At 43.2% G+C, this 14,859-nt stretch overlaps 1 protein-coding gene across 3 annotated transcripts in view; it reads left to right on the top strand.

Moving 5' to 3' along the window:
- Window positions 1–14,859, top strand: part of shq1 (SHQ1, H/ACA ribonucleoprotein assembly factor) — an 83,233-nt gene that overhangs the window by 15,488 nt on the left and 52,886 nt on the right. For all 3 annotated transcript variants that reach the window (XM_033036718.1, XM_033036717.1, XM_033036716.1), the window contains 5 exons: window positions 327–439; window positions 1,822–1,961; window positions 8,778–8,932; window positions 9,780–9,833; window positions 12,333–12,456. In XM_033036718.1, the coding sequence (XP_032892609.1) occupies window positions 327–439; window positions 1,822–1,961; window positions 8,778–8,932; window positions 9,780–9,833; window positions 12,333–12,456 (586 nt within the window). The remainder of the gene's footprint in view (window positions 1–326; window positions 440–1,821; window positions 1,962–8,777; window positions 8,933–9,779; window positions 9,834–12,332; window positions 12,457–14,859) is intronic.

Raw genomic sequence — 14,859 nt, 5'->3', positions numbered from 1 at the left:
GGGACCCTCTTCAGACTATGATGAAGGGTACCAACACAGAATGTTCTCGAGAGATGCTGCCTGACTTGCTGAGTTACTCCAGCACTTTGTGTCTTTTCCTGTAAACTAGCACCTGCAATTCCTTGTTTCGACAGAAACATACACTGGCTATGCTACTGAATGTTTCCCAACGTAGGTTTAAGGCTTTGCTAATTTGAAGATTACATTTATTAACTTATTAATTTAAAGTTTAAATTTATGAACTTTTCTGTAGAATGGAAGAATGTAGAATATGTCTGTCTCTTTGGGCTACCGTTTGGTCATGGCAACTTTCTTTACTTCACTAGCATGAGCTCAGTGATGTGATTGACCTGAAGGAGCCTGATAGCACAACACCAGTGGAACGTCGGCTAAAGCGCTTGGCAGCTGAAGAGGCCAAGTTTGATTCTGACCATTATCTGTAAGTCAGTGCTGCCAACTACATGAACTAGTGCCTTCATTTTTATTGGCGACACTAGGAACTGCAGATGCGTTAATCTTTATTGTCTGGATGGCAACATCAGGGATGGTTTAATAACATACAGTACCAACCATCTTCTCTTTATCGTCAAGAGTGTTCTAGTTTAGTTTGGAGACACAGCGCGGAAACAGGCCTTTCGGCCCGCCCAGCCCGCGCCGACCAGCGATCCCCGCCCATTAACACTATCTTACACACACCAGGGACCATTTACACTTACACCAAGCCAATTAACCTACAAACTTGGACGTCTTTGGAGTGTGGAGAAAACCGAAGATCTCTGAGAAAACCCACGCGGTCACGGAGAGAACGTACAAACTCTGTACAGACATCACCTGTAGTTGGGATCAAACCCGGGTCCCTGGCGCCGCAAGCGCTGTAAGGCAGCAAATTTCAGCTTGTTTATTTATGTATTGTATTTATTTACCTTTCTTGTATATCAGTGGAGCTGCACACTAAATCTCGTTGCACTGACGTGCAATGACAATAAAAGATATATTATATATTATTATATTATTATTATTATTTACCGCTGCGCCACTGTGCCACACTTTACTGGCTTATGTACCGAAACGAGCAATGAATTTCTTACTTGCAGCAGCACAACAGGGTTGTAAACACAGATGGAAATAGATAATATCATAAGCAAACAAAAAAAATAATAGTTCAATAAAAAGAAAACAAAGCCCGAGATCTCCAGTGCAACTAAGGCAGTTCATAGATTAGAGTTTAATTGGAGTTCGTAATGTTCAATCGCCTAATGGTTGTAGGGAAAAATCTGTTCCTGAACCTGGACGTCACAGTTTTCAGACTCCTATACCTTCTTCCCAATGGCAGGAGTGAAACGAGAGCATGGCTGGGGTGGTGTGGGTCCTCGTTGATGCTGGTTGCCATTTTGAGAGAGTGCCATTGAAACATCCCTTCGATAGTGGGATTCGAGAGAGAGTTAGATTTAGCTCTTAGGGCTAATGGAATCAAGGGATATGGGGAGAAAGCAGAAATCAGCCATGATCATATTGAATGGCGGTGCTGGCTCGAAGGGCCGAATGACCTACTCGTGCACCTAATTTCTATGTTTCTATATTTTTCTTTTCTCTTTGCTCCAATCTGTTTCTATTGCAATGTACTTTATAAATGAATGTTCATTGTCCTTTCTTTCTCTAATACTTTATCACCCATCTGTTCTCTCTTCCTTGCATTCACTCTCTGAATGATTGAACAAATGGATTGTTTTATGTAGGCCAACTTTAAACTCTTCAACAGAGTTGAGTATTTTGTGCAAACATAATGTGACAAAGATCCTCTTGCTCTCCATCCACTTGTAGTGCTGACCTGTTTGAAGACGATGCCATTCGGCATCTGTTGAAGCATCAACCTTGGTGGAGAAACACTCCGAAAGCAAAAGAGGAAGGAAAGGAATCCCAGGTTGAACCTGATGATTCAGCAGAAGCAAGAGGGCAATGTGGTAAGTGATTGGCGATGTTTAATGTTATCCAGCAGACATGATGGTGTGCGGGCAGAGTTGCTGCCTTACAACGCCAGAGACCCAGGTTCGATCCTGACTACGGGTGCTGCCTGTACGGAGCCTGTTCATTCTTGTTCCCTCCCACACACCAGAAAGATGAACAGGTTTGGAGGTTAATTGGCATGGTAAAATTGTAAATTGTCCTTTGTGTGTGTGTGTGTGTAGGATAGTGTTACTGTGCGGGAAAAGCTGGTCGGAGTGGACTCGATGGGCCGAAGGGTCTGTTTCCTCACTGAATCTCTAAACTAACACTAATCACTAAAATTAACCACTCCATTATCTAACATTGTACCTGATCCAGAGGAAATTCTCATTGGGTAATGCCCTAGCAACACAGATCAAACGATTTAAATTTACATTTTATGTATCCAAACATATTAGTTGTAAGTGTTATACAGAATTATTTTTTTGAATGCCTAATTAAATGCATTCAAGTTCCAAAATTATGTAAATCAAAATTAAATTATTAGTTTTCCAAAGCGTGGCGTGCCAAATAGTAATTAATAACACCTACTGGGAAAGCTGCTTTGTGTATTTTTAAGCCCACGGCTGTAACTTTATTGTGAATCGACTTAGATCATTACAAAGCAGATGGTTCAGAAACAAGCAATCTGCTGCATGTGTAATGGTGAAGTGTTTGTCTAATTTTAGAGTCTTTCCTTCCAGCATTACCTCAGTAGTAGCTGACAAACAGTTATAGATACAAAATGCTGGAGTAACTCAGCGGGACAGGCAGTATCTATGGAGAGAAGGAATGGGTGACTTTTCGGATCAAGACCCTTCTTCAGACTGAGAGTCGGGGGAGAGGGAATCTAACAGTTATGATATTTTAGATATGAATTAATTCACTGGGATACAATTAAAGACGTGTCTAAAATAGCTCTCTTTCTATATGAGAGATAGAGCTCTAGGGGCTAGTGGAATCAAGGGATATGGGGATAAGGCAGGCATGGGTTACTGATTGTGGATGATCAGCTATGATCACAATGAATGGCGGTGCAGACTCGTAGGGCCAAATGACCTCCTCCTGCACCTATGTTTCTATGTTTGAATGGACCAAATCCTTTCGAGAACAGTGAGAGGTGTCTCGACACGAAATGTCATCTATTCCCTTTCTCTAGAGATACTGTCTAACCCGCAGAGTTACTCCAGCTTTTTGTGTCTTTCTTCAGTTTAAACCAGCACCTGCAGTTCTTTCCTACACAAATATTCTTTTGAGTTGGATCATGAAACAGAAGCAAGGATTAACACAAGATTCGTTAACCAGTATATATTTAATATTTTTAAAGTATCATATAAAAATCCTGAGAGGAATAATTAGACTAAATAGTTGCAAATAATCAAGCCTTCCGCAGGTTTGTTAAAGGTTTCCTTGTGCAAATTAAATAGTGGAAGTTGTAACCATTTGTTATTATGTGAAGTGTTGAATTTGGGCAGTTCTGTAATAGTTGTCAGCACTGCTCTTGTATTTGGTTTTTTGAATAAATGTTGAAATTAAGATCTCCTGCTGCCTTGAATGCTCTTTAAGATATTTTTAAATGTATCTGCAGAGTGCCAAGATTAGGACAGTAAACCCTCGTTTTTACGGACCTCTTTATAATGGATTTTGGTTTGCAGACAGACCTACCGAACATCTCTGGCAGACCGGACACACTCACCATCCCCGACCCGCACCGCTTCAGCGGCCGCTTTCTCAACCATGCCAACAGATGGTACCACCAGCTGGCACTGCCTCCCCGGCCACTTCACTGGCCATGCCAGCCAACTGTCCGCTTCCAGAACAGGCTGCCGGCGGCATCCCCGGCCCACACCGCTCCAGCGGCTGCTTCTTCGACCACGCCTGCACATGCTACCGCCAGCCCACACCTCCCTCCTGACCGCTTCCAGACCCGGATGTGGATGCCAATCCTGGCCCACACCGCAACCCCCGCCACTGCCCTGACCATTGCCACCCCTGGCCACTGCCCTGGGCATGCCATCCATGCCAATGCCAACCCTGCCCCACATTGTTTCCCAGCCACTTCCAAACCGGGCTGTTGTTGTCGAACCCGGCCTGCAACACCTCCCCGGACATTGCCCTGCCCACGCCAGTCTATGCAACCTCTGACTGTTACCAGACTGGGCTATGGATGCCATCCCTGGTCCGCACTGTCTCCCTGCCCACTCCTTTGGCCGCACCTCCCGACACCACCGCCGGCCTACACAGCTTTCTCGGCAGAGCCTGCCGCTGCCTCCGCCTGTATTACTGTATTGAGACCATGGGGCTTTGTAGCTTTGGGCACGTCAGGCTTTGGTTTTAATGATTCAGCTGAAAAAAGGCACCTATCACAGTTCTTGCCTAGCCTACACTTTATTGTTGGGTATCTACACATGAAACGCCATATGTTATAACCATACACTCGGTGGTGGACAATCGGCAGTATTGGACACCATTCCCCACCCCCTATGGTCCGTTATAACAAGGGTTTACTGTAGTTTACATTTTGTTTAATCCTTCATGCTTGTAAACAAGGATGATCATTTTAAAACTAAGGCATTATCAGACTGGGAGCCAAAGTCAATTCAGTGCACATGATGAGTGAAAGGTTCACGGTACAAGTTATCACACAGTATCTTCTTCAATTGTTCAGATGCTGTTTGATGGCTGACATAATCGTCAGGGTATTTTGAAACTGCACATTTGCTTCTAATTTATTGAATTAAAGATAAAAAACATTTAACAAAATGTTTTGGTAACTATTTCTCCTTAATGATACGGAGGATCTTGGCCGAGAACAGAAAGTGTTTTCTATTTTGATGGCATAGTGATGCAGCTGGTAGAGTTGCTGCGTCTCAGAGTCGGAGAACTGGGTTCAATCCTTACCTCGGATGCTGTCTGTGTGGAGTTTGCATGTTCTCCCTGTAATCTTATGGGCTTCCTCCAGGTGCTCCTGTTTCCTCATACATATCAAAGACTTGTGTGTTTGTAATTTTATTGGCCTCCATAAATTAACTTGAGTGTATAGAGAGTGGATGCTCAAGTGGGATATGATTGACCTCGTGTGAACGGGTGTTTAATGGTTGGCAGAGACTTGGTGAGCCAAAGAGCCTCTTTCGATGCTAGATCTTTATTTAAAAAAAAAAAGATTTTAGAGCTAATATGCCAATATTGTAATATTGTAATTCCTTTCTAAATAATGTTTAGTTCTGAAGGAAAATAATGGACTTTGCAAGAATTTATGTTTATACAGTCATGGCACGTTTGGTAATTGTTGCATTTAATCATATTTTGCAAGCAGAAGTTTTGTAGTTACTGCTGATGCAGTTATTTTCAGGAAATTGGACTTAATGTATTATATATGCATTCATTTTTGGGAGACAAATGGATCAGTGTCTTCCTAAAGTAGCTCAAATTGGCAGTTCACAGGACAGTTTGTCATGTGCAAGTCTAGACAGTCAGTATTAATGTGCTATTTAATTGTAGAGTTGAGTCTGAAGCTGTCCCAAATAAAACATTGTAGTCTGAATCGATGAAGAATGGGTCACTGACTTAAACCTTTCCATTCCTGAGCACCATGATGCTGTACACAATGTTAAGTGATTCCCACAAATTTCAGTGTTCAATGGATATTTATTGTCACATATGCAATTAAACGTTACATAGTGAAATTCATTCTGCACAGTTTCTCAGAAGACATGACGATAATAAACCAATTGATAGACACAAAATGCTGGAGTAACTCAGTGGGTCAGGCAGCATCTCTGGAGGGACGGAATTTGGGTCGAGACCCTTCTTCAGACTGATCTGCTGAGTTTGGTTTGGTTTAAACCAGCATCTGCAGTTCCTTCCTAGACAATAGTCAAGTCAAGTTTATTCGTCACATACACATACGAAATGTGCAGTGAAATGAAAAGTGGCAATGCTCGCGGACTTTGTGCAAAAAGACAAACGAACAAACAACCAAACAAACTACAAACAATGTAACAGAATCACATATTCTTTTTCATATTAAATATTGTGGGCGGAAGGAAAAAGGGAAAAAAACAGCAATTTATTAAAAAAAGCAGTAGAGTGGTTCAGTAAAGTTAGTCCCTGGTGAGATAGGAGTTTACAGTCCTAATGGCCTCTGGGAAGAAGCTTCTTCTCAACCTCTCCGTTCTCACAGCATGGCAACGGAGGCGTTTGCCTGACCGTAGTAGCTGGAACAGTCCGTTGCAGGGGTGGAAGGGGTCTCCCATGGTTTTATTGGCTCTGTAGTAAACAAAACCAAATGGAAGAGTTGCAACTTGCAATATCAAAATGACCTCTCCTGTCAAGGAGTATGAAGACGGGCCCCAACCCAAATTGTCATTGATCCATGTTCTCCAGAGATGCTGCCTGACCTGCTGAGTCACTCCAGAAGTTTGTGTCTTTTATTTTTCCCCAGTCAAAGCTGGTTCAAGGTGTTAAGGTCAGGCTGCAAAGATTATGCCGGCCAGTCTTTGATGATAATAGCTTCACAGCTGTGGGTGATTAGTGCTTCAATGTTAAACCACTCTGTATGAGAGACTGGGACTTGAAGTTAATAGTTTGTTATGTGATTTAGGCACATATCTCTCCTGAAATAAATTATGATACGCTTAATCCCTTTTTTACTGAGTAGTTGAACACTCTGCAAATGATTTTGAGCGACTGAGGCTTGCACCAGTCACTTATATACTGCATGATTTATGGTGGTGGATTAAAACCAGGCCATTCAGTAGTATCAAGTTCCCATTAAAATAAATGCTTGTTACCATTAAAATCAAGACCTAGACCAGCACAAAATAATTCTATGCACTGGAGTAAAATTGTATTTTGGATCCAAATATATAGTTTTCTTCGTCTGTTGATTTCAAATTACAAAAACGTCTGGAAATACTTCGTGTCGGAAGGAACGGCAGATACTGGTTTAAACCGAAGACACAGTGGCACAGCGGTAGAGTTGCTGCCTTACAGCGCCAGAGACCCGGGTTCGATCCTGACTACGGGTGCTGTCTGTATGGAGTTTGTACTTTCTGTAACTTGTTTGGGTTTTCTCTGGGATCTCTGGTTTCCTCCCACACTCCAAAGATGTGCAGGTTTGTAGGTTAATTGGCTTGGTTTAATTGTAAATTGTCCCGAGTGTGCGTTGATATACTGGGTGATCGCTGGTCGGCACGGACTCGGTGGGCCTAAGGGCCTATTTCCGCGCTGTATCTTTAAACTAAATTAAATAGACACAAAAAGCTGGAGTAAATAGGGGCAAATAGGACAAGCTTAGAAGGGGCATTATGGTCGGTATGGGCGAGTTGGGCTGAAGGGCCTGTTTCTGTGTTGTATGATCTTATAAGTATCTGGAATTATAATGTCAGTTGATAAAATTCTTCCTGACCTGGTTCTAAATAACAAGGCGCGGTAAGCAAACGTACTAAATCGTTTATGTTCATTTGTGGCCCAATAAAATGAGATTCAGTGGAAGATAAAGGCATTGATCCTGCTTTCAAAATAGCTACTGTTTAAAATGAAACTACTTCAAATGGATGTAAAATTTACCTAATCAAGTAGTAGTTATAGTCATACAGCACGGAAACAGGGCCCATCGGTCATTGTCCATACTGACCAACTACGCTAATCCCATCTGCCTGCGTTTGGCCCATCGTAGCCCTCTAAACATTCCCTATCCAGTGGTAGATAACTAATACTGAATCCTAAGCTGATTATCGTTCAATAAAATTCCATTCTTGGATATGGGATGTGAGAAGAGTCTCTCCATCCTCCCAATATTCCGTGTGCACCCTCCCCCACCCCCACCAGGTCTCTCTCTTCCCTGTTTCTGTGCTTTATGACTCTCTGATTCTATTAAAAAGGCCCCATTCAGTCTGCACTGCCTATGCCAGATTTTTGAATGAGCTGTACAATTTAGCAAAAGACGCTAGGCTTTAGCCCACAACAATAACCTTGCAAATTAAGGTCTGCTGAAATGCAGGCAGCTGGTTTTTTTTTAAGTGCCAGTGGAGCTTGTTTCATTTAACCTCAACAGTACAGCTAGATAACAGTAAATTCCGTGTCATAGCGATACCTGCTTGAGGGAAACCAGCCCCATGCATTCGAAAATCCTATGTTTGTAACAGGTTGTGGTACATACCTTGGCCAATATTCTACTGACATTTGGTTCTTGTGGGGGATAAAACATTTATTGGAATTTGCAGGTGATGATATTCTTCCAGCAATTAATTGAAGTCTAATACAGGTCCACCACCGATTTTCTGGCAACCTTGTTTCCAGAGCCTCTATTGATTATCCATAGAGGTCACGGCCTCCGAGAGTAGTCCAGCAGTAAGGAATGGTTGGCCTGGGCTGCCGGGAAGCCGTGATACCGGCCCGCAAAGTCGGCCTCGGTAGTTGGCTGTAGGAACGGATCTACCGGCTCTGGCTGGGCCGGAGTTCCAGAGCCTCGGCTGCAGGGAGCAAATTGGACCTGTTGATCAGCGCTTAATTCCCGATGAGGTTGAGATCGGCTGCCTCACCCGGCCTAGGTGCCACATTTTCGGGGGAACTTCAGAGGGGGATTTCAAGCACGCTCTTGTAATTTTGTCCGGATTAAAGGAGGTGCCGGTGTCCGAGTTGCCGGAAAATTTGTGGTGGGCCTAAACAATGATGCAATCGCTGAGTAATTGCAGTGTAACTGAATGCAAGTTTGTGTTTAACAGTTGCTTGAAGCAATTCATTCCATATCTCTCTGATGTTTTGCATGAAATATAATTTTTTGCTTTTAGTCACATTTTCTGGAGAAGAAAAGGAGCAACTGCGAAAATTCACCAACAGAAATTACCTGCTAGATAAAGGCTCCAGCCAAATGGTTTATACCAGCCTGGTTGACATACTCCTTGCCTATGCCTACGAAGTCCGCAGCACTGAAGGGGAAACAAATGTAAGCCACTTGCTCTTTCTAATAGTTGATGTTTTTACAAAAATGATGGGAGTTTGAACTGATATTAGTGAGGAACATTATTTCTAGTCTTTAATACTCACAGGTCATATTGGTTATTGTAAGGTCAAGGTTTAAACCGAAGACAGACACAAAGTGCTGGAGTAATTCAGTGGGTCAGGCATCATCTCGGGTGAACATGGATAGGTGCGTTTTGGGACAGGACACTTCTTGTGGCTAAAGGGATCAGGGGGCATGGTGAGAAAGCAGGTACAGGACACTGATTTGGATGATCAGCCATGATCATATTGAATGGCGGTGCAGGCTCAAAGGGCCGAATGGCCTACTCCTGCACCTATTTTCTATGTTTCTATGTTGAGCTATAGGGTCCTGACCCAAAGTGTCATCTATCCATAAATAGCCACAAAATGCTGGAGTAACTCAGCAGGGCAGGCAGCATCTCTGGATAGAAGGAATAGGTGACAATTTGGGTCGAGACCTTTCTTCGGGTCTCGACCCGAAACATCACCCATTCCTTCTATCCAAAGATGCTGTCTGTCCCGCTGAGGTACTCCAGCATTTTGTGGCTATCTTCAATGTAAACCAGCATCTGCAGTTCCTACCTACACATGTTGTCATCTATCCAAGTTCTCCAGAGATGCTGCCTGACCGGCTGAGTTACTCCAGCATTTTGTGTCTTTCTTTTGTAAACCATCATCTGCAATTCCATGTTAATTCCTTTGCATTCTCTGCTAGTTACTATCCAGTCCCTTTAAACTTCACAGCCTAATCCCTATTGGCGATGGTTTCAAGAGCACTGTTTTATTGTTTTAACTGTTATCTTTTACAGACTGAATCCTCGTGGAATATCTGGAAACTGAGCGGAACACTTTGTTGGCTTGAAGTAAGTGAACTGACATTTAATGCCTTTTTTGTTGCTTTGTGTATTGATTTGGGCAAATCGGGCAATCAATGAATTCTCAGTTCTACACGTCGGCCTAACAAATGTTCAGTCCTCACCGCTTATCTCTTTAGAACATTAACTCTGTGATAGCGGCTACAAGGCCATTAAACGCACGCCAACTTGCTGCAAGTCAATGATCAACAAGAGGGACAGATGGCAAATGCCTCCTGAGTTGTTGGATAGGAATCACGAGAGAGACGTTGAAGATTGATAATGCTGTTATTATGCAGTGCGCAAGGCTGCTGTGGGAGGACTGAAGTGTGTGGCGAGAGGCAATTGCACCAGTTGTGTTGTCTGTTGGCTGAGGGTTTGAGTTGGATAAGCTGCATATTTAGTGGAATGCTCAATGCCACTTGAGCTGCCAGGATTTATTTTTGCCCCCCATTGCTCTTGCATTGCATTACATTGCTCTTTCTCTCCAAGGATAAGTGATACAAACCCAAGACTGCCAGTTCTTTTTTTTTAAATCAGGCCCAAGTGTTGTTCTGCCTGTGTGAGCATGGTTAGCAATTGCTGGCAGGCTGTTTGACTGTGGCAGATTAACTTGTGTTTTCCTCGACTATCCATACATTTGGTTTGTTATTTCAGATTTTACCAGATGTTTTGTTCATGCTCCATAACACAACCACTCACTCAAGCAGTCCCTTGCTCGATATTTAGCTTTGCATGCATTAACTAATCATTGCCTTGGAGCCAAACAGAGGATCCCATTGTCAAAAATTTACAGAAAGAAAATAGGTGTACCAAATTTCCTTCATTTGAAAGATAAACATAGGATACATGTGCAGGAAGGATCTGCAGATGCGGGTTTGCACTAAAATAGACATAAACTGCTGGAGTAACTCAACAGGATATGCAGCATCTATTGAGAGAAGGAATGGGTGACATTACAGGTGGAGACCCTTCTTTAGACTCAGAATCAGGGGAGAGAGAGAGAGAGAGAGGGAGACTGGAGATATGGAAGGGTGGGGTGTGAAAACAACAAATCAAAGCAGACGATGTTCGGAAATGTAGAATGGTTCACTGTTAGCTGAGGGAAAGGTGACAACGAGGCATACAATCAGTAACATTTAATCAGGATAAATGTCCAGGCTACATGGTTCAAATTCAAGTCGTGTGAACCAAAACTACTGATTTAGGCTTCTGTGGGTTATAATGCACCACCTTTACGGGTTGTGAGGAGCCCGGAGCAACATGATTGCTGCATGCACCTTGTGTACGTCTTGAAGTTCAGATACTGGAGAACTGGAAGTCTCTTTGGTTGAATAGAACTCACGGCTCATGGGGCAATGAGCATTCCACTAAATATGTAGCTTATCCAACTCTAAACCTCAGCCAATAGACAACACAACTGGTGCAATTGCCTCTCACCGCACACCGTTTTATGAGGGAATGTTACTTGCCTATCGTATCAATGCCATTGCTAAAAACTGGAGGGTTTTCAGGAATAGGCACTCAACTTGCAACTTGTTTTCCAATTAGCATGAATTTGCTTTAGCGTAATGCCTTGTTATATGGTTGAATAAGAGAGGCCATGATGGTTGATTGGTGAGAACTACAACTCAAGTGTCTGAGGAAGTAACCATATCAATAAAGAAATTATTTATATAAGGCTTTTAACCATCAGAAAATGTACGTCAGTGGTAAAGCTCTGGCCAATGTCTGTCTTGGTTCAATTGCCAACTCCCTTAGCTATGATAGAAAATTTGAATGGGAATCTGCAAAGCCTGATTGCCCATGGCAATTTGACATTGAGCCTGGAGCAACAAACTGTTAACTGTGAACGCCAAGTTTCCTTTCCCTCAGGCTTCAAATCTAGATAATCTAAACCATTGGAAGAGTAGTTCAATAACCCCCCCCCCCCCCCCAACCCAACCCAACACCAATTCTATATCCTCTGTGTCAAGCTTAACATAGACATTGTCATAAGGTCATAAGGAATCGAGTAAAATTAGGCCATTCGGCCCATCAAGTCTACTCTGCTATTCAATCATGACTGATCTATCTCTCCCTCCTAACCCCATTCCTCGGTCTTCTCCCCATAACCTCTGACACCGTTACTAATCAAGAATCTGTCTATCTCTGCCTTATACATATCCACTGATATTTGTGGGGCAATTGTGAGCCGATGGGCCTGTTCTTCTGCTGTATCATTCTCTGTTCTATGTTAAGTCCTGCAATAGTTTGTGCTTTTCACTGAGATTTGCATCTCGATGTACCTGAGGTTGGCCAAATTGCCATTTTCATTCCGTTACTCGTATTACTAATCTTTTTTTCTTTTCATTCAACCTTTAAGAAATAAATTGTTACCACTTTTCATTGAGTGGAAAGTTGTACTTTTTACACATTTAGTATTTTTCAAATAAAACGAATAAAGCTCAGTGTCATGGTATAATATCAATGCTAACATCGATGTTTTTTTGTTTGTTCGACATACAGACTTACCATTCTCTTCAAGGAGTCATTGTATCCTTCAGCAGAAGAGTTTTGTGCTATCCCTTTTACAGACACTTCCAGCTGGCTCTGAAAGCCATTGAGGATGTCGTCTTAATAGTCCAGTTGGGTAAGAACTGTTGGTAAAATTAAACTGAAACCTTGATTTAATTATAATGTTACCATTATAACTCGAGAATGAATAAATTCTGGTTGTGGAACACGTGTAGTTGGGGAAAAGGCTATTCCTGAACCTCGAGGTTACCTTTTTCAGACTCCTATGCCATCTTCCCGATGGCTGGAGTGAAACGAGAGTGTGGCCATTCAATGTGATCATGGCTGATCATCCCCAATCATACCCCGTTCCTGCTTTCTCCCCATATCCCCTGACTCCCCCTATCTTTGAGAGCCCTATCTAGCTCTCTTGAAAGAATCCAGAGAATCGGCCTCTGAGGCAGAGAATTCCACAGACTCACAACTCTCTGTGTGAAAAAGCGTTTCCTCATCTCCGTTCTAAATGGCTTGCCCCTTATTCTTAAACAGTGGCCCCTGGTTCTGCTCTCCCCCAACATCGGGAACTTGTTCCTGCCTCTAGAGTGTCCAAATCCTTAATAATCATATGGTAGACAAAAATGCTGGAGAAACTCAGCTGGTGCGGCAGCATCTATGTAGCGAAGGAAATAGGCAACGTTTTGGGCCGAAACCCTACTTCAGACTCAAATCTTATGTTTCAATAAGATATCCTCTCATCCTTCAAAACTCCAGAGTATACAAGCCCAGCCGCTCCGTTCTCTCAGCATATGACAGTCCCGCCATCCCGCAAATTAACCTTGTAAACCTACGCTGCACTCCCTCAATAGCAAGAATGTCCTTCCTCAAATTAGGGGACCAAAACTGCCACAATACTCCAGGTGTAGTCTCACTAGGCCCCTATACAACTGCAGAAGGACTTCTTTGCTCCTATACTCAACTCATCTTGTTATGAAGGCCAACATGCCATTCGCTTTCTTCACTGCCTGCTGTACCTACATGCATACTTTAATTGACTGATGAACAAGGACCGCCCAGATCCCGTTGTACTTCCCCATTTCCCCAACTTGACACCATTTAGATAATAATCTGCCTTCCTGTTATTGCTGCCAAAGTGGATAACCTCACATTTATCCACATTAAACTACATCTGCCATGCATCTGCCCACTCACCCAACCTGTCCAAGTCGCCCTGCATTCTAATAGCATCCTCCTCACAGTTCACACTGCCACCCAGCTTTGTGTCATCTGCAAATTTGCTAATGTTACTTTGAATCCCTTCATCTAAATCATTGATGTATATTGTAAATAGCTGCGGTCCCAGCACCGATCCTTGCGGTACCCCACTAGTCACTGCCTGCCATTCTGAAAGGGACACATTAATCCCTACTTTTTGTTTCCTGTCTGCCAACCAATTTTCTATCCATGTCAGCACTCTACCCCCAATACCATGTGCCCTAATTTTGCCCACTAATCTCCTATGTGAAAGTCCAGGTATATTACATCTACTGGCTCTCCTTTGTCCATTTTCCTAGTTGCATCCTGAAAAAATTCCAGAAGATTAGTCAAGCATGATTTCCTCTTCGTAAATCCATGCCAACTCGGACCGATCCTGTTACTGCTATTCAAATGTTCAGCTATTTCATCTTTTATGATTGACTCCAGCATCTTCCCCACCACCAGTCAGGCTAACTGGTCTATACTTCCCTGTTTTCCCTCTCCCGCCTTCCTTAAAAAGTGGGATAACATTAGCTACCCTCCAATCCACAGGAACTAATCCTGAATCTATAGAACATTGGAAAATGATCACCAATGCGTCCACGATTTCTAGAGCCACTTCCTTAAGTCCATTTCCCCCCACAGATGCTGGCTGGCCTGCTGAATTCATCCAGCACTTTGTGTTTTGACCTCTTTTTGCTGACTGTTCCTATTTGTGTTTGGGGCAGCCTAGATTTACAAAATCTAATCTCTGCCCCATGTTGTTGACTGGAACAATGTCTCAGAGAGCTCGGGGCTGGGGTCGGCAGTCTGAGATGATCGGAGCAGCAGGAGGTGCAGGCTCAGCTGGTTCATCACCAACTCTGCCCTCTCCGAGTGAGTGCCGCATCTTCGGCTGGGTGTGGTGGCACCGTGCCAATCATTGGCATAACTGAGACTGGCATAAGCTCTCCGGCAGGACACCAGTCACCCATAAATAGCATCAGGAATGGAGCCATGGTTCGAGACGAGGAACTCTTCCCATCTGCCAGCTTTGCACGTCAGTGCCAGCAGCCTGGGGGAGAAGTAAACCTACTCGCAAAAATAAATGCGTTTCCTTCACTGGAGCCAGCACAGTCTCTTCTTCAGCCATAAACTGTTGTACGCGCGAGGCAGAATAAGTAATGCTTATGAGACCACACTTTCTTTTTAATTAGCAGAAGATAATCACTCTACCCAAAAGCCTTCATTGCTTTTTGCAGAATCAACTTGTTAGCAACTCAATGTGTAGGATGGAAAGGCAGAT

Source organism: Amblyraja radiata, chromosome 18 (genome assembly GCF_010909765.2).
Source record: "Amblyraja radiata isolate CabotCenter1 chromosome 18, sAmbRad1.1.pri, whole genome shotgun sequence".
Classification (NCBI taxonomy): Eukaryota; Metazoa; Chordata; class Chondrichthyes; order Rajiformes; family Rajidae; genus Amblyraja; species Amblyraja radiata.
The sequence above is the reverse complement of the archived record's forward strand: the minus strand, read 5'-3'. Positions and strand labels throughout refer to the sequence as shown.